General features: G+C 54.4%; 1 protein-coding gene across 18 annotated transcripts in view; it reads left to right on the top strand.

Annotated features, from left to right (window-relative positions):
• The window catches only part of MEF2D (myocyte enhancer factor 2D), a 49030-nt gene extending 33016 nt beyond the window's left edge, over positions 1 to 16014 (top strand). For 12 of the 18 annotated variants that reach the window (XM_052670804.1, XM_052670791.1, XM_052670799.1 and 9 more), the window contains 7 exons: positions 2469 to 2679; positions 4502 to 4558; positions 6826 to 7016; positions 7300 to 7320; positions 9883 to 10012; positions 12001 to 12250; positions 13192 to 16014. In XM_052670804.1, coding sequence (XP_052526764.1) covers positions 2469 to 2679; positions 4502 to 4558; positions 6826 to 7016; positions 7300 to 7320; positions 9883 to 10012; positions 12001 to 12250; positions 13192 to 13519 — 1188 coding nt within the window. In that variant the 3' untranslated portion in view covers positions 13520 to 16014. The remainder of the gene's footprint in view (positions 1 to 2468; positions 2680 to 4501; positions 4559 to 6825; positions 7017 to 7299; positions 7321 to 9882; positions 10013 to 12000; positions 12251 to 13191) is intronic. The other 6 variants (XM_052670810.1, XM_052670809.1, XM_052670808.1 and 3 more) reach the window with 3 other exon arrangements.
• The last annotated feature ends 3296 nt before the right edge of the window (positions 16015 to 19310 follow it).

Genomic DNA, 19310 nt, shown 5'->3' with positions numbered 1-19310 from the left:
AGCCAGCATCCCTGGGCTCTGGGTCAGGTCTTCATCTGCCCTTTGTCCATGAGTACTGGATTTGAGTCTCCTTGGCCACCCTTTTGCCCCCCATAAGGGGTTTTCCGTGGGTTAAGAGCCCCAGGCCCCTGTGAGCTAGCAGGGAGGAGCACTGGGTCAGCACACTTTGGGCCATTTTGCCTTAATTCCACCCAAATCCATCAAGCCCTCAGGGCAGCTGGTGGCCATGGCAGAAATCCAGTGAGGTTTTAGCCCGTGATCCCAGGCCCGTCAGCGGGGTGGCATCAGGACAGCGCTGGAAGGGATTTGTGTCAGAAGACGGGAGGGGGGAACGCGTGTCAAATTAGTTGTTAACAGTGGGAGCGAGGGCTGGCGGTGCAGGCAAACCTCCTTCAGTGGGATTAGCCCCGTGTCACTGCAGCCATCATGGACGCTGCAGGGAGGCTAAGGGCTGGATTCAAGGGCTGGATGCAGCAATAGGAAACGACACAGCCCCCTCCCGACCTTAAAAAAAAAAAGATATCTGCCCTTCCACGCTTTGCGAGCCCACACAGGTTAAAAATTCTGGCTTTTCAAGAAAATTGGGTCTTGAAATCCATCCCCTTTGGTTTTGCTGACTCAGCTTGCAAAGCACGAGGCGTTTTGCCTCGGTGGCATCTCGCTCTTTAGGGAAGAGATTTTGACCCCACCAGGGCTTGCTTGGGGTGGAGGCACAGCTCCATCCCCTTGCAGCCCCTGCACTAGCCCTGGCCTGCCTGTGTTTTTGGGCAGGGGGGCATTTGGGTGCTGGGGGTTCAAGGCAGAGCATCCGGCTCCTTGTCTAAACCCCCTGTGCAGTGGGGATGGAGCAGTTCCAGCAGAGCGTGTGCTGTTGAAGGTGACGCTTCTCCTTTTTAACCAGCTGGAGTGTTTTTGTGTGTGATGAGAACTAACTGGGCTCGTTAGCTAACAGCAGCCGCGTTCGCTGTGGAGAGTCCCTCTGCGCTCGGAGCGTGTTTGCAATGGCTTTTGACAGAATCAGACATCATTAGGGCTTGGCTGATGTGTGCATCTTCTCCCCAGATTTTGGACTGAGGTGTGAGTGCGTCCAAGCAGCCCCTGTGCCCCAGCTACCCCCAGGCACTGGTGCTGGGTCCCAGTCGCACGCTGGCCTGGCAGCAGCATGGAGACACAGGGGCTGGATGCTGCTCTCTGATCATCCTCGCTGAGGATGTGAGGCACCGGGTTTTGCTCTTCATTCCCTCTTCTGGGAACGCACACACACGTGCTTACAGTGATTTATTGCACAATGCTGCCACGCTGTTCACACACCTGACAAAACCTGCCAGGCTCCCCGTGGCCCCCCACCTTTTTTTTTGTTTGTTTGTTTGTTTGCAGCTGGTTGCAACCCCTGGTTGCAGGGCCAGGGCTGTGTTAAGGCTTGTACAGCCCTGGGAGGGGACACGCCAGTCCCCAGAGCCCTTGGAGCCGTGCTGCAGCGCCAGCTCGGGGCCACAGGATCTCTGAAGGACAGGATGCCCTTGAGCGGGTGGGAGGGTTTCCAGCAGTGAGCCTGGTGAGCACCGTCCCTTCTTCCCTCCTCTCCTCTCCCCTTAAAGGAATTCAACCACCAGGAACAGCACCCTGTAACACCATGGTGCTGGGAACTTGGCTCCCTCCACGCCTGCTGGTGTGTTTGGTGGGGACGCTGGGTGTTGCCTGGTGGCACTGAGCGCTCTGCTTTCCCAGCCCTTGGCAAATTAAAGTGGGATTTTAACAAAGCCCCTGCTAAAGCCTCTAAGCAGGTGCCTGTTCCTGTTAATGAAGAGCAAATCAGTGACATAAGAAAGGCTGATGGGATAATCACGGTGAGTCTGGTTCCTGTGGGGACGCTGGTAGGTGAAGCTGGTCCTCGACCTGCAGACAAGGATAGGGCTTGAGCCGTCCTCCTGCTCCCACCGGGTCACCTCCTCCTCCTGCCCCACAGCTCCTGGTGGTGGAAGGACAGACCTCAGTGTCACCTGGAGGGCACGAGGCGCTGCTAGCCTGTCCCTGGCACTTGGAGCCACTCTGCAGAGGGGCAGGGGGCGGTGCTGCAAGGGGAACCCCACGGCACTTCTCCCCTCTTTGATGCTTTGAGCTCTGAAAACATGACGGGAAAATAAACGTGGGCCTAAAAAGAAAGAGAAAGCAGCCAGTGGCAAATCTGTGATGTGTCTAGGCAGACTCCGTGCTGTTCCACAGGAGTCTGTCTGGGCTCCTGTGCCAGTGCTGCCCCGAGATGCTGAGATGGATGAGTGCATCACACCCCGTGCAGATGGAAGTGCAGCAGCGTGGAGGCTTGGGGTGGCCACGCTGACTCCCCTGCAGCCATGGGACGCTGCTGCCAATCCCAGGCAGGATCTGCCCCCTCCCCCCCTTGCTGGGAGCCTGCAAAGTGAGCACGTCCTTCTGCCTGCTCCCCTTCACCTCCTGCTCTCTCTCTTCAGTCTGCAGTGCCCACGCCAAACTTTGCCATGCCAGTGACGGTTCCTGTGACCAACCAGAACACGCTGCAGTTCAGCAGCCCGGGCAGCTCGTTGGTGACCCAATCCCTGGTAACCTCATCGCTGACTGACCCCCGGCTCCTCTCACCACAGCAACCAGCACTGCAGAGGAACACCGTGTCCCCAGGGTTGCCGCAGCGGCCAGCCAGCGCAGGTGAGTGGTCCTACATCCCCTCTGCAAGAAGCCCAAAACTCCAAGCGACCGCTCCCTGCCCAGGGATCACCCTTGCTTTTCCACATCAGGATATTTCACATCAGGCGGTGCGAGTGGCTGTGAGTCACCCGGTGTCTTTCCCAGCCCAGGTCTGGCTGCTTGTGTCCCAGAGCCGCCGGGGACGTGGGACCGCTGCCTAAAAAGGGCCTTTTTTTTTGTTGTTGCCTCAGCCTGCGGTGGCTGCAGTTGGTTGCTGAGCGATTACTCACACAGACCTGCTGACAGATCCGAGGAGTGGTCCTTTCCAGCGGGGACTGGCGTGGGGTGGTGAGAGCAGGTTGGGGAAAGGCTCTCGTCACCCGCGCTCCCTGCAGTGAGGGGGACATGTGACCGCAGCCCGACTCTCCTGCGGTGCCATCATAAATAATAATAGCACGCAGAAAGCCCCTGCTTGCTATTTCGGTCCTTGCAGATGGTCTGTAAAAGTCGTTTGGGCTGCAAATGGCAGAGGCAGTGTTGGTTTGGCTGCCCTGGCTCTCTGAAAGACTGAAGGAGTTGGGCATGAGGAGCAGGGCCCCAGATTTCAGAGGAAAAGGGATCTTTTTGCTGGTTCCAAAGAGCAGCATCTCCCTCCTGCGCTGTGGCTCTGTCTGTAGGCATCACCCCTGCCCTCTTGCTGGCCTCTGCAGAAAAAAAGAGGCTTTGCTGTCAAGCAGAGCCTGCTCGGCGCTTGCCGTTTCCATCCAGCTCACGAAACATTTGTTTCAAGGGGGAATAATTTTGTGGTTGCGAGCACTGAGGTGTTCCAAGTCCAACCATCTGCATTTCATTCACTCACTGCCTGGGACACGGAAGAAATCCTGTTTATAGGAGCCAGAGCCTTGCATGTGAGACAAGCTATTTCTTTTATATATATATATATATATATATATATATATATATATATATATATATATATATAAAATTTTTTTTTAACAATGCAGTCAAGAGGAATGCAGCGAGCTGCGTTATTGTTTCCAAAGCAAAGGCAGTGCTGGCGTGGAGCTTGCTCAGTGCTCACTGCTGCCGTCTGCTCAAGGACTTCAATGGAACCAAGACCCTGTTTGCATCCCCATCCCCTGCAGGGAGCATGGTGCCTGCCATGCTCTAGGGAACTCTGTACCCTTTTGCCAAATAAAGTATTTTTGGGACCACGACACCCATGATCACGCTTTCACATGGGGAACAAAATGCCTTTCTTGCGCGGCAGCATGCTGGCATTGGTGCTTTCAAGGGCCTGCTGCCACCGTGAGCCCTGCTTTGACAGCAGTGGCTGGATGCAGTTTCCTGTCTCGGGGTGATGGAGCTGGATCTGTTATTGGGCAGCCTGAGGCCCCTGCTTTGCTTTTCCCAGTGCTGTCCAAGCATTCACCTTCGTGCAGCAGAGCCACGGAAGGCAGCGTTGCAGCAGCGCTGGCAGTGTTAGGGGTGGTTTCCATTCGGTGCAAACGTTACAGGGCAGATAGTGTTTCACACTGTGCTGTTGGGGCTCATTTCCCTGCAGCACAGCCCCTGTGTACCTCCAGAAGGCTTGGAACAAAATAGCCACAGTGTTTTCCAAGCCGTGTGCTTTGGACCAGGCCCTTGTGCCGCCTGGCTGCTGCCCAAAGGAAACGGATCTGCCTGGATATTGTTTCCAAACCTGATCACCAGGAATGCTGCTCATTTTGCCCAGGACTTTCTCGCCGGGAATGCAGCACTGCTGATTTTCCTTTGCCTTCCTCCCTCCCCCAGGAGCGATGTTCAGCATGGCCCTGACCCCGTGTTTCTGGTTGTTTCATAGGGGCGATGCTTGGGGGTGACCTGAACAACACCAACGGAGCTTGCCCGAGTCCTGTGGGTAAGTGAGGAGCAGTGTGGGGCTGGCACTAGCAGGCTGGGCTCTTTTCTCTCTTCTGTGCCTCCATTTCCCATCAATAAGACAGGAATGTGTGTTTTCCTTTCAACCCAGCACATTTGGGGAATGGAGAAATGCTAAGGAGGGTTTGGCAGCGAGAGGCTTTGCCGGAGATGCTCCAGGCCAGCCTCTCTGCAATGTTCCATCAGAGATACAGGGAAGTGATGTGCTTCATGGGGCTGAGGTCCTTGCTCTTTGGAAGAGCTACAAACCAAAGAGCTTTGGCTTTTGGCAGACAAAAGAAGACCTGATTTGGGCTTTAGCACCCCGAGCTGAAACCCGCTCCTCCGCTGACCTCAGCTGAGTTACTTAACACCTGATTCCTCCATGCACTTGGGCCCTGTAAAGGAACTTTACAGCGAGGAAAAAAGCTCATTAAGGCCCCTTTCCACTGCGAGAGCCCCAGCACTAACTCAGCTCAGGCCGTGTGGCTTAACTCCCCGGCTATAAAATGAGCTAATAATGCCTCCTGCCCGCGGCTCAGGTCAGCCAACACACAGCCTCTGGCACCTGCTGTCCCAGGCGAGCAGAGCCCTGCCCCCTGATTGTCCCTTTTGATGCTAGTTTTGCCAGAGGCTCACTCTGGAGAAGCCTGGCTATTGGCATTAACCCCAGTGAAACCCAAACTGGTTCGGAAGCACTTCTGCAGCACCGCCAGCCCGCGTGGGGATGGGGTGGCTTCTGCTAGAAGGGAGAGGGGGGCTGTGTGGGGCTGCACCCCCCCGCCCTGCTGCCCCCCAAAGCCACCCGCCGCCCCCACGTCAGCTGTTGTGAGCAGCCGTGGCAGCGAGGAGCTTGGCAGAGCTGCTGAATGTCAGCATTGACGTCACCGCAGCACCGCAGCATTCCCCGCGTTCCTGCCGCCGCTCCAGGAAACGGGCGTGAGGAGCGGGGCACGGCCAGCCCTGCCTGCCCTCCGTCCACGGGGGGCTTCTGTGTCCCTGGGGCATCTCGTCCTCCTGTCCTCCTCTTCCTCGCGCGCTCTGCGGGATTGAGGTTACCTGCAGCTTCTGAGTCATCAGCTGCGGGTGGCCGCGGCCTGGATTCTGCAGCCATGCAGATTCTGCTGTGCCACCTTGCATCTGGAGGGAAACACCCTGTGCTCACTGCGTCCATCAGCCTCCCTGCGTTTGGGCATCTTTACACTTTTGAAGATGTTGCATTCGTGCATTTTTCCCCTGTGCAGAGCAGCACGTTGTTGTTCCGTCTAGGCACAGCATGGCAGGCGTTTTACTTCATTAGACACGTCCACCCCAACCCCACAGCACCGGTGTCCTGCCCACCCACCTCAACAGCTGCCCGCCGTCGTGAGGCAGCATACCTCGAATTTGTGGTTGCCGTTGGAGCTGCACGCGTGCGCATTGATGTTGATGCCATCTCAGCAACAAAAGCATCAAGTTTTAACTTTCCTTTAGGCTCTGTTCCCATCTCAGGGTTGGGGGGCAAGGCTGTGTCCTCGCCAGGTTCATCCCATCCCCAGTGTGCCTGGCCTGGGGCGGCAGTGGGCACCTGCCATGGCTGCAGCGTTGCCGCTGCCAGCTGAAATGCAGATGTAGAGCAGTGGTAGATGTGATTAATAATGCAATCAGCGACCTATTTTTCCTGGTCTAACGTGCAGTGAATACGAGGGCTGAATCCTGGTGATTGCTAAACGCCTTTCTATCTTTGGGGCCTATTCATAAAAAAAAAAAAAAAAAAAAAAAAAGCCCTCATCAGAACAGTAATCTGATCCAATTTATTCCCTTCCTGATGTTCATCAAATCTTTTCCTTTTTAAATTTTTTTTTTTTCCTTCCCTTTTTTCTTCTTTTTTTTTTTTGCCTTCTCCTCTTTGCACATAAAATCCTTAAGTGGGGCAGCGGGAGGAGGAGGAGGAGGAGGAGGAGGGACTCTCAGATCTTCAAAGGGGCAGTGGGATCAGTGCGCCAGGTCTTCCGCTCTGCCCACAGCCCTTTTTGCTGCCGAAAAGCAGCTTCAAAAGTGAACGTGAGAGCAATTATCCGCCTCGACAGGGCCCTGCTGCCCTGCTACCAGCAGCGTGCAGGGGTCGTGCTGAAGGTAGCACTGCAGCATTGCGGTGATGCCCGTGGGCTCCTGCAGGCGAGGAGCTGCTCAATGCATGGGGGTCTGCATCCCTGCTCTGCACACCCAGGACAGCTTCGCAGGGCTCGCCATCGCCACGCGTTTCACCTTGTGGCCGTTCTCCCGCAGGCAACGGCTACGTGAGCGCTCGTGCCTCCCCTGGTCTCCTTCCCGTCTCCAACGGCAGCACTTTGGGCAAGATCATCCCAGCCAAGTCCCCTCCACCACCACCCCACAGCACGCAGCTCGCCACCAACAGCCGCAAGCCGGACCTGCGCGTCATCACCTCGCAGAGCGGCAAAGGGCTGATGCACCACCTGGTGAGCAGCGCCGCGTGGCACTGCCAGGGAGCTTGGCACCAGCGTGGGTTCGGTACAGGCACCTCTTCCCCTCTGTGCCGGTGGGAGCTGGGAGGATTTCCCTTTGCGTTTCCCTTTGCACCGAACCCGCTGCGTGTCCCTCATTGCGCGCACGAATGTCACCCGGCGTGCGACGCGCGCCCCGTCCCTGCGAGCAGCCGGCAAGCGCGGGGTGCGGCGGCGGTGGGTGAGGGCAGCGGGTTAATGGTGCCTCTTGGTTTTCTCCCCGTTCCTGTGCGGGCAGACGGAGGATCACCTGGCTCTGGTGAGTGACACTGAGAGTGCGTTGTGGTGGGGTTGTGACCTGGGCCGCTTCTCCCGTTTGTCCCTGCATCCCTGACTGGCCACTCTGCTGAGAGCGCGGCATCGATGTCGCTGCCCCCTTCCTTAAAGGAGCTACAAAACCCCCCTTGTTTTTAGACAAATCGGAAGGAAGGGCTGAGCTGCAGGCTGTCACGCAAGCTGTCAGGTGGTTCATCCTCCTTAGGGACTCACCCCGTGTGCCTGTGTGCCACACAGCCAACCTGGGCACTGCTGTCCCCATGAGGGGGCATGGGGAAACCTGGCCCGCAGCGGGGGGGGAGAGTAGCATAGGCTCTCTCCTATTTTCCTATGAAGCTATTATTTACAGCCTGTGTGAATCCATTGCCTGGCTCACCCGTGCACCAGCCCTTGTTTGTGCACAGGGGCAATTTTCTGTGTTATTTTTATGGCTTTTTTTTTTTTCTTTTTTTTTTTTTTTTCCTTTCTGCCAGCAAAGTGAACACCACCTTGTTTGTGGCAATGATTCACCCTTTTCTGTTGCTATTCTGGTTCAGGGCAGATGGGCGACAGGTCAGCGCAGTGAGGAAAGGACGAGAGCCACTGTAGGATGCAGCAAACACAGCCAGGGAAAAGCTTTCCAAAAGCACAGGAGTGAGGCAGGACCTCTCACAGCCTGCGAGGAGATACTTGGCCAGGGCCAGGGCTGGCTGAGGCTTTTGCAGACTTGAATTCTGCTCCTCTCCGTGCCCTACAAACCTCCCTTCCCTACCCGAATTCCTGGCAGCGTTGTGCCTCAGTTTCCCCACCTGCAGCCTCCAAACAGCCAGCACCTCCACTTCACCCTTCCCTCTGCCGCAGGGCATTGCCTGAAGGAGCAGCTGGCTTTAGGCAAAAATCAGCCAGGTTAGCATGAATAGTTTTAATTGGAGCTGCCAGGCTGACTCTGCCTGTAGCAAAATGTGGTCCTTGCCCAACCCCAGCTGGCAGCGAGGTGACAGAATCCAGGAGGGGGACAGGGACAGGGAGCTTGGCACAGCTCTGCAGGTGGGGGCCATCTGCCCACAGCTGCTCTGCAGGCTCAGTGCTGCAGTCACCCACCTCTCTGCATCCCCTCCCTGCATGTTGCCCCCAGCTCTTATCCTAGCTCTCTTTTCCCTGGGATGTCACCCGCCTGCTCTCCCCAGGATGCTCCCAGCCACCCCAATGTAAGCTGTGGAGCTGCTTTTAGTGGGGTCAGGAAGGTGAAACCCCTCCATGTTTCTGCATGCCATGGGCTGTTTCCCATTGTAAGCATAGGGCAGAATCTGTTCCACCAGTGCACCACCATGTCACCTGAGAGCATGACTGCATGGTTTTGTAACAAGCCTGAGTGGCAGCTTGCCACTCAGGGTATTTTGCAACCTATGTGTGGCATCTTGCACATGTCAGCACCTTTTGCCTGCATGGTTTGGGATTAAAACTAGGTGCTGCTTTGTGGCATGGCAAGGCCACACACCTGAGACTGCAGGGGATGAGCTCCTGGTGATGGCATTCCCCTTCAGCATCCCTGCCCTATGGGGCAGTGGGCACCCCCTAGGGTGACTGCCAGCAGGATGCAAGCCAGGAAAACCTCTGACGGCCTCAGCTCTTCAGCAATTAGCACCCAGCTAATTGCCTTCCTCGGCAGCGGGTGGGTGCTGCATACCCTTCTAGGGCAGGGTTGAGGTGCTGAGTGCACCCCAGGAGATCCTGTGTTGGTGCAGACACCCATGCCTGGCCCTAAAACTCCATGGCAGCCCTGGGTGCTGCTGTGCTGGTGCAGGCTGTGCCCCAGGGGATGCAGCAGCCTCGTGCCAGGCGTGCTGGGAGCTGGGCAGTGCCCCAGGCTTCACGAGGTGACGTGTGCCGGGGGTGCTGCAGATTAGAGGCAAGCCTCTTGAGTCTGATTTAAATCAGATCAGCAGAGGCAGCCCAGATTATCTGCCTTGTAAACAGGGCTGAAGCTGACCCGTAGATCTGCCCACGTAACCGCCTGAAGAGCCGTGGGGAGAGGCTGGCGTGCACCCAGATGAGCGCAGGATTTTTCCACCAGGGACCCTGCTAATGCCTGAGTCACCCCAACCTCGTGAGGGCACCAAGCCCAGGGGCTGCTGAGAGCTGGTTTCTAGGATGCCACAGCACCCTTACAGTCCTCTCAGTTGTGCCTCACGTCTGCATCTTGTGTTGGAGGCCAGGGGCTTGCCCGTGCTGCAGGAGGAGCAGCCCTGTGCAGCACCAGGCACTGATTTCGTACCGTGATTTTCTCCCAGTGCAGTGAAGGCAATCGCATGCATCCTCTGGGAAATAGCAGCTGGTTTTGTTTCAGCATGGGCAGGGGGGCTTGTAAGGATTTGTGCCTTACAAACAGGCACCTCGCTGCTGCAGCACAGTGCAGAAAACCCCCAGCCCTGAGCAGAAAAGTGATCCAAGGGCTCCCTGAGCTGCCCGTGAGCTTCACGGAGGTCGTGGGTGTCTGGAACCTGCTGGGGTTTGGGGCTTGGGGTGCAGCGGGCCGCCTTGTAACAGCTTCCATTTGCTTCCCCAGCAGAACACACAGCGGTTAGGTGTCTCCCAGGCGACTCACTCTCTAACCACACCGGTTGTTTCTGTGGCCACCCCGAGCCTGCTGACACAGGGGCTGCCGTTCTCTGCCATGCCGACTGCGTACAACACAGGTGAGGGCGCTGCCACCTCCTGCACATCTCCCTGAATGGCTGCAGAGAGCATCTGGTGCAGCTCACCGCTGCCAGATGCGGTCGGAGGCCAAGAGTTTCACGAGATGAAAACAAAGGGGAAACTCATTATATTAAGAATGGGAACTCGCTGTTGTATCCAGGAAGGCTGTGAGGGCACGGTTCTCATGCCGTAGCCCATTACGTGGTGTTGGCAGCGTGAAGATGCTTTTAAGTGGATGTTAATTGCAGCTACGCCCATCTCAGGGCTCTCTCGAAAGCTGCAAGTGATGTTGTAATAGGGGCTTAATGAAAATGAGCGTCAGGGACCCAAAAGTTTGGAAAGAATGCAGACCATCCTGCTTGTAGGGCTGGTGAGGTGTGTGCTAGCCCAAGGCAACTCCAGCAAAGGGGCTGCTCACCTGCAGCCTGCCCAAACCCCCGGGGGCACCAGGGAGTGATGCAGGGATGTTTTCCCTCATCACTCACTTTGGTGTTTGCTCAGAGAAAAAATTGGAAGAAATGCAGAAAGCTGCTCGTCTGGAAGAACCCAGGATAGGCGTGCTGGGAACTCCCTCACATAATTAATAGGTGTAGCCCAGGAGATGCCTGTTTGACTTCTCCCCCTGTGTGGAAGTCGGTGCGGGCCACCAATGAGTCTGGGTGTTGCTAAAGTCCCCGAAATAGGTTTTAATTGGGCCTTGCACTGCTACAAGTCTTGGTGGGGGGTTGTAGGGGGGGCGGGGGGTAGAGCTGGTTGTTATCTTTTGGTATTTATTTTCCTCCTGCAGCTTAGCCGCAGGCAGAGAAACCATTCCCACCCGGGCGCCTGTGGCTGGGATGTCTGAATGCCACAGGGCTGGCAGGGCTCACATCGCTATGGGGTGCAGATGTCTGCACCAAATCCAAGCCCTGGGTGCTGCTCCTTGTTCCTCCCACTTCTAACCTAGGGATGTCCTCCCTGTGGGGCTGCTGAGGTTACAGGAGCTGTGTGCCCTTCCTTGCGCTGCTCGGGGTCGTCAGACCTGGGGGTGTTTGCAGAAGTGGAAGGACCAGCGCTAGTGGGAATTCTCATGGGGTGAGAATGGGGCTGCTGCTGTGCAGGGAGTGCCTGCCGTCAGCCTGCCAGCATTGCTTGCTGCCTGGCAGCCTCCTTTGTGTGCTGCTGCTGCTGCTGCAGGGGTGGGGAAGCTGAAACCACAGGCACCCAAAATGACAGAGGCAGTGGGGAGGAGTGGAGTGAGGGCAGATCAGCATCGAGCATCTGCATCCCTATCAGATGCAGACGTGGCTCTGAGGAAAGGGCTGATCAAAGCTTTGGCCATCTCTTGGAAGAGCAGCTTCCTTCCCCGTGCTGCGTAGCTGAGGAGTTGCCACCTTGGCAACTTGCAGAGTGTTGGGCTGGGTCCTCCTGCTGGGCTGTGCAGCTCCTTGCAGTGGGTCCTGCTTCGAGGCAGGCTCCTTGCAGCTTGGCCTCCTCCTATGGGGAGGGAGCGCCATCTGCTGATGCTCAGAAGCCGGTTGTGGTTGTGCAGAAGTGGGTCTGGGATGCGCAGACTGAGTGGCCCTCCTGCCCCCCTGCTCCTTATGGCCGTGGGGGCAGGAGGGGAGGCACACAGGTGGGTTTGGCTCTGCCCCCTCTCTGCCAGCTGCTCAGACTGGCTGTAGGGTGGATGTGCAGATTGTAAGGGACTGAATCTGTCCCCTTTGTCTCCGTGTGTGCATTTGCACATGGATGTCCGTGGTTGTGTGGTACTGGAGAGAACCAAGGGCACTGCAGTGTTTATGTTTCTGACAGTAAAAGCCTCGAAGCTGGAAGAGTCACCTCCCATGCCCAGCATCTCTATGAAGCTGCCGAGTCCCTGAGCTATTCCCCAGAAAGGCACGGCTCTGTTGTACCTCTTGAGTGGGTCTCTGTCTTCCTGCAGTGCCCAGGGCTGGGTCAGAGAAGCCCTGACATTGAAATGACTGAAGAGCTCCTTCCCTTCCAGATTATCAGCTGACAAGTGCTGAGTTATCTTCACTGCCAGCATTCAGCTCACCTGGTGGGTTGTCCCTTGGCAACATCTCTGCCTGGCAGCAGCAACAACAGCAACAGCAACAGCAACAGCAGCAGCAGCAGCAGCAGCAGCAACAGCAGCAGCAGCAGCAGCAACAACAGCAACAGCAGCAGCAGCAACAGCAGCAGCAACAACAACAGCAGCAGCAGCACCTGGTTCCTGTATCACTAGGAAATTTAATGTAAGTGAAATGAGCCCCAGGGCCACTCAGCTGATGGTACAAATGGTAATAAAATGATGCGGAGGGAATTGGGCACCGCTGTCCCAGAGGTGACTGGGAGTCCCCAGGCAAGGTCAGGGCTGGGTGCTGCTTTCTGAGAGCCATGGCTTGGAGCTGGCTGCCCAAGTGCAGCAGGAGCATTGCTCCCTTCTGACACGGGAGAGGAAGAGGGCATGGAGTAGGCATGGCAGATAAGGGAACTGCTAATAGTGGTCCTGGCATCGTAGGGAAGGCTATTTGTAACATGGAAAATGAATTGCTTTACTCCAAAAAAAACCAAAAAACCATCCATGCAGACTCCTGCTGGAACAGGTGCTCTGAAATGGAGCTGGAAATAAAGCATCCCCACTCACAGAGCTTTCTCACAGTACTGCAGTCGAAATAAAGATTGAAACAGCTCGCTCTTGGTTGCACAGAGACTGCAGAACAGAAAGAAGCAGGGACTGAAGAAACGGAGGAGTTCAGTGGGAGCCCTAAAGCCTCCGCAGGGGAAAGCTGCTTGCACCTGCCTCTAGCACAAGTTGCTCAGAGCAGGTTGTGCATTGCCCAGCAGGGGCTCCAGGGCGTGCTTCATCCTTTGGTCAGGAGCTCAAGAGCTCTGCAGTGCCCAGACAACCCCACGCTCTGATGGTTTTGCACAACCGTTGGTGAGGCTGAGCACTGCTGAATGCTCTCTGCCTTTGGGGTGCTGTGCTGGGGAGCTGCTCTGGGCTCCAGCCCGGTGGGGATGAGGTTGGCAGGATCAGGTCCCGGCCTGGTAGGGATGTCGTGTTTGCAGTGAAGGGTGGGTGATGAATTCTGCGGATGGGCAGAGGGCTGCTGGAACGATGAGTAACGAGAGGCTTCCCATTGTCTCCTCCTCCCCTTCCTCCCCTCCCTCCCCTGCTCCTGTGGATGCTCAGACAAGGAAGCCACTTGTCCCACACCACCACTTTGACTGTCAACACCAACCCCAACATCAGCATCAAGTCGGAGCCCGTTTCACCCAACCGGGAACGAAACACTGCCACCCCACTCAGCACCTTCCCCCACCAGCCCCGCCACGAGCCCACCGGCCGCTCGCCTGTCGACAGCCTCAGCAGCAACACCAGCTCCTACGAGGGCAGTGAGCGAGATGATCCCACTCGCACCGACTTCAGCTCCTCCCTGGGGCTACTGCGCCCTGGCGGTGAGGCCGAGGGGGAGAGCCCTTCAGTGAAACGCATGCGGTTGGATACCTGGGTCACATAACGGGTCCCCGTCATCCCCAGGAGCGCCGCTGGCTCGCAGCGGGGAGGGGAGGGGGGGGAAGGGGAGGATTCTGGGGACAAAAACGGGTTTTAGGGGTTGGGGTGGGGAGATTATCATAAACTGCCTGAGAAATAGCTTTAGGATTTTGTAGGCATTCATTCTAGCACAACGGGCGACGCACGCAGTTCGTACAGCTGGGAGCTGTGAGTTCCAGGTTGGGTGGCAAGGAAGTCAAAGGGAGAGGGATTGGAGCTGGGGGCTGTGGGGCTGCGCTGGTGCAGCGATGCAGGTGCTGAGCATCCCTGAGGGCCTCCCCACAGCCTGGGCAGGAGGGGATGGTTCAGTCCCATGGGACAAGGCTGTGTGCTGCAGCATTGCTTGGAGGTGTAGGGGGAACACGAGACAGGTTTAAGGCTTGATCTTTGCTGTTTGGGTGAGAGGTGGTTGTGGACATCATCATCTTTCCCTGCAGAGAAGGGAGCACCGCTGCTTCTGGCCACAATCATCCAAAACCTTCAGCCACCTCTGCTGAGGTCCCACCGAGCCCCGCAGGGTGCTTGGCTGAGGCAGGGCTAGTTTGGGAGAAACAGTCGTTTTACCAAAAAAAAATGCTGCAAGTGTGTCTAAAATGCATTCCCTGTTCTGTATGGGTCGAAGCTTTAAGTTAGAAGCTAGGAGTAAATCCTTGTTATTTAAGGATTGCCACTGAAATAACGTCCTTAAGGATTTTGCCTGAAGGCCTCAGGAGGAGTGAACTGAGCTGCGCAGGATCTCTGCAGCAGCCTCAGCCACCTGGTTCAGTGGAAGGAAAAAGGGCACGAGGGAAGCAGGGGAAGTTCTGGAGCTGCTTTGTGGTGCCATCTCTGCCCCTGTCCCTGCTCAGGACTGTGAGGACGGTCCTCTGGCTGCACAGTTCCTCTCCACTGAAGCTTGTGGTTGCAGAATGACACAGAACCTGCCCCAGCACCTAAACTCATCCTGCACAGGGAGTTCCCCAGGGGATGAGGGCTGTGCGTCTGCCTCCTCCCAGAGATCCCAGCAGAGTTAGGTTCCAGTCCAACCTGTTGCACTGGGGCGGATTGTGATGAAAATGAATGTGGGCAACTTAAGGCAAGCAGTCAGAGGAAGGCCTCCGAAAATTCAGATGGGAGTGAACGGTGATGGCTGTGGAGAGGCAGCACGGAGCCAACGCAGCCCCACAATCCCTGCGCGGAGCTGAAAGAGGTGTGCTGGCAGCGACCTCCTGCTGAAACCCTTTGAAAAGTCCCGTTTGCCACCATTTCCCCAAAGGCTGATCTGGTTCCGAATGCAAAATGTTTTGATGTTCCATTCCTATTGTGGCACTCCGGGGGTGGGGGGGACCCACGTGGGCAGATTCTGTGCCCCAATCCTTCTCCCTCCTCCTCAAACCCTGCACGGTGTGCGCCGGGCTTCTTGTCCACACCGAGGTGACGTGGATCTGTCCCCACGTCCCAGCTCCATCCCTCTGTCCCAGCTCTGTCCCCGCGTCCATCTAGGAAGCAGCCACACCGCCAGCACCCTGCGTGCATCGGACCCACATGGCAGCTCTTTGCACGGCCTCGCTTTGGAAATTAGGTGGGATTGACGACGTCTCGTCGCTCTCATTTTCTTTTCTTTTTCCTGACCGTCCTGCAAGAAAAAATAACACCGCAACCAAACGTTTTTCCGGCCCCGCAAAGGAGCGGGAAGGCAGCAGCGCGGCGCTTGGAGGGCGACGGAACATTTCTGCTCATTGACTTCACGCCCTGACTTCACATCTCAGAGAGCCAGAAAAAAAAAAAAAAGGAAAAAAAAAATACAAAAAAACCCAACCCAAACAAACCCAACAGAACGACCGTAAAGCATCACTGCTTTCAGCCACGTGGAGTTGGGCTGCTTTGTGTGCGCCAAGCCGTGCCAAACCGGAGCAGCGCCACGACGCCACAGCTCAGCACTGACGCCTTGGGTCGGCGCATTGGGATTTCTCTCCCATCCCATCGTGAGCTCGGGGTCATCATCATTCTGCCCAGGTCATTTAATTCCCCATAAGAGTCCAGGAAACTCCTCCTAATTTTCAAAAGACAACGAGAAACGACAATCTTAAGAAACCAACACCCTCCTTCGTGCTTCTATGAATCCGTTCGGATCTTTGCGGTTTTTATTTCTCGTGCTCATCTGTACTGTTGACAGTTACAAATTGTGTATAATTTTTTTTTTTTTTTAATTTGGATTTTTTTTTTTGGCGTTGTATAGGGTTTAGTTTGAATATATATATATGTATTTTCCCATTTTTTTTTTAAAAAGGGGTGTTGCAAAAAAAAAAAAAAAACACACACAAAAAAAATAATTGCACGGTTGAAACGACAATAGTTAAAAATGCTGCAGTTTTTAGAGATGTGGAAGCAAAATGGAGCTTATTTATTCTCAAAGGCTATAAAATGCATGAAGAAAAAAAAAACATTTACAAAAAAAACAAAAAAAAAAGAGAGAGGAAAGGTGGGACCTGAGCAAAGCGTAGTGTTACGAATGGAAGACGGCGGCGGCGACGACGACGGCGACAAAAAATATATATATATATATATAAAAAACGACAAAACAACAACAAAAAAAAGAACCGACCAGCTAATATATTGTGTTTGGGCTATAGTTTGCTTTTTTGTTTTTAACGGTTTTTTTTTTTTTTTTTTTTTTTTTTTGGAGAATGAAATACAATCGTGTATATTTTCCTATGAGAAGTACGCACTGATGTGTTTCGGAAATGCTTATCGTTGCTTTACTGAAAGCGTGGTTGCTTCACCAAAGCCTGGTTCTGATCTGTACCCCCATATCCCCCCCCCATACGCCCATATCCTCCCCCATACCCCCCTCCCCTCCCCAACCACCTCCTCCTGCTGACCCCCCCCCCAATGCGCTCCCATGGCACAGTAGGATATGGCTGGGGGGCACTGGGGGCTGTGGGGCAGCGGGCAGCCCTTGCTTGGGCACTGCGAGGAGCAGCACTCAGCCCCGTAGAGGGGGCATGCGCCCCCCCCGGGACCTCCAGCACTGGGGAGGATGCTGAACGCAGGAGGATGGAGGTGAGGATGGGGGAGAGGGATGCTTTCCCCCCCCCCCCTTTTTGCTCCTCTCCTTCTCGTGAAGCTCCCCGCCAAGCAGAGATGTGGCCCAGGGCTCTCCAACCCCCAAACTGACGGCACTCCATCACCACACACTTTCTCCCTACCTGAGGGGGGGGGGGGGCTCTGCGGGCTCCTTTCCACCGCAGGTTTCCTCACGTTCCTCTTCCCCATCTCTTTACACCCCTCTTTCCTCCCTTTTCCCCCCACTTCGCTGTTTTTCACTTCTTTTTTGGACACGGACCCAAACACGAGCATTGCCTTCTCACTACCTCCGTCCCTGTCCCACAACCAGAAGCCATGCTGGATCAGGAGGGCCCTCACCTGCTGTGCTTTCCTTTCCCCTTCCCCTCTCTGATCTCCCTGGTAGTATTTTACCCCTGGCTACTGTAACTGTAAATAGTGAGCTTCACTATGTCAGCAATGCTAACAGTACAGAAAACTGTTTTTTTTTTTGAGGGGGGGGGGGTTCTTTTCCGTTGTTGTTGTATTGATATGAAATGAGATTCTATTTTTGTCAGAGTATATTGTAATAATACTGACCTTGGGCATGGCCGAGCTGTGCAGCTGCTTTGTTCCACCCCGGCTCTCCTTGCACGTCATAAAAGGTTTTGGGTTCTGCTGCAGGCAACATCCAACTGGGAGCAGGAAACCCATGGGAACTTTCTTGGCTCTGAGATCCGTGTGGGGCGACGGAGAGAGGAGGTTTTTGGTTTGGATTGAGGGTGAAATTTCACAGCATCCCCCATCTGGACCTGGCAGCGTGGCTCCTTTACAGGAAGTTTGGAGGCAAATAGGATCTGAAATCAGAAGGGAAGGGAAGGGGGGGGTGGGGTAGGGAGGGGATACAGCGGCTGTGCCGCACCGGTTTCCCTGCAGTCCCTGGGTGCTTTTAGCATCGTGTCTTCATTCTCCCCCATCCCTTTTGGTCCACCCCCCCCCCCCCCCCCCCCGAATCCTAGCTAGTTCTTATCCCAGCCCTGACCCTAAACGTTGCCCTAAGCCTAACCCTAACCCTATAATCCTAACCTTAACCCTCACCCTAACCCTATAATCCTTACCCTATAATCCTTACCATCTAGCCCTGTAACCCTATAACCCTTACCCTAATCCTAATCCTGTAATACCCTCACCTGAACCCTTTAACCCTATAACTCTTACCCTAGCTCTATAACACCCTTACCCTAACCCTGTAACCCTAACCCCCCCACCCAAACCATATAACCCTCACCCTGACCCTAACGCTATACTTGTCACCCTATAATCCTTACTCTAACCCTAACCTTATAGCCCTTACCTTTACCCTAAGCCTATAACCTTAACCCTCACCCTCATCCTATACCCCTAACCCTAACCCTTTAGCCCTTACATTTATCCTAACACCATATCTTAAGTTATAACTACCAACTACTCATAACTACCCAAACCACATAACAAGCGATTAAATATCGCTCATTTTCCTTGAAATCCCTGTTTTTCCCCTTAAATATTGCTTATATTCCCAGAAATCCCTGTTTTTAACCTAAAATATCGCCTATTTTCATAGAAATCCCTGTTTTCAACCCTTAAATATCGCTTACTTTCATAGAAATCCCTGTTTATAACATAAAACATCGCTTATTTTCATAGAAATGCCTGTTTTTAAACTTAAATATCACTTATTTTCCTAGAAATCCCTGTTTTTAACCTTAAATATTGCTTATTTTCGTAGAAATCCCTGTTTTTAACCTAAAATATTGCTTATTTTCATAGAAATCCCTGTTTTTTCCCTGAAATATCGCTTATTTTCATAGAAATCCCTGTTTTTAAACATTAAATATCGCTTCGTACTGCGCGTGCACCGGGCTGTCACACTACAGCGCAAGCGCCGAGCAGGAAGCGTACTGCGCATGCGCGAGCCTGGCACACAACTGCGCATGCGCCAGACTGGAAACTACTGCTCATGCGCCGGTCATGCTGCCTACTGCGCATGCGCCGGGCTGGCACACTACTACGGATGCGCCGAGCTAAAACCCTACAGGGCAAGCCCCATGCAGGCAGCTTACTGCGCATGCGCAAGGCTGTCACACTACTGAGCATGCGCGGAGCGGGTACACCACTGCACTTGCGCCGCGATCAAGCGTACTGCTCATGCGCAGGTCATGATGTCTTCTGCGCACGCGCGGGGCCGGAACGCCACAGCGGAAGCGCCAGGCTGGCACAATACTGCGCATGCGCCATGCAGGCAACATACTGCACATGCGAGGGGCTGTCACAATACTGCGCATTAGCGGGAATGGCAACTACTGCGCATGCGACAAGAAGGAACCGTAGAAATGCCTGTTTTTAACCTCAAATATCGCTTATTTTTATAGAAATCCCTGTTTATCCCCTAAAATATCACTTATTTTCATAGAAATCCCTGTTTTTAACATAAAAAATCGCTTATTTTCATTGAAATCCCTGTTTTTAACCTAAAATATCGCTTATTTCCAAAGAAATCCCAGTTTTTAACCTAAAATATCGCTTATTTTCATAGAAATCCCAGTTTTTCCCCATAATTGTTGCTTATTTTCATAGAAATCCCTGTTTTTGCCCTTAAATATTGCTTATTTTCGAAGAAATCCCTGTTTCAAACCTTAAATATCACTTATTTTCATAGAAATCCCTGTTTTTCCCCTTAAATACCGCTTATA

The sequence above is a fragment of the Tympanuchus pallidicinctus genome, unplaced genomic scaffold (genome assembly GCF_026119805.1).
Source record: "Tympanuchus pallidicinctus isolate F22 unplaced genomic scaffold, pur_lepc_1.0 scaffold97, whole genome shotgun sequence".
NCBI lineage: Eukaryota > Metazoa > Chordata > Aves > Galliformes > Phasianidae > Tympanuchus > Tympanuchus pallidicinctus.
The sequence above is the reverse complement of the archived record's forward strand: the minus strand, read 5'-3'. Positions and strand labels throughout refer to the sequence as shown.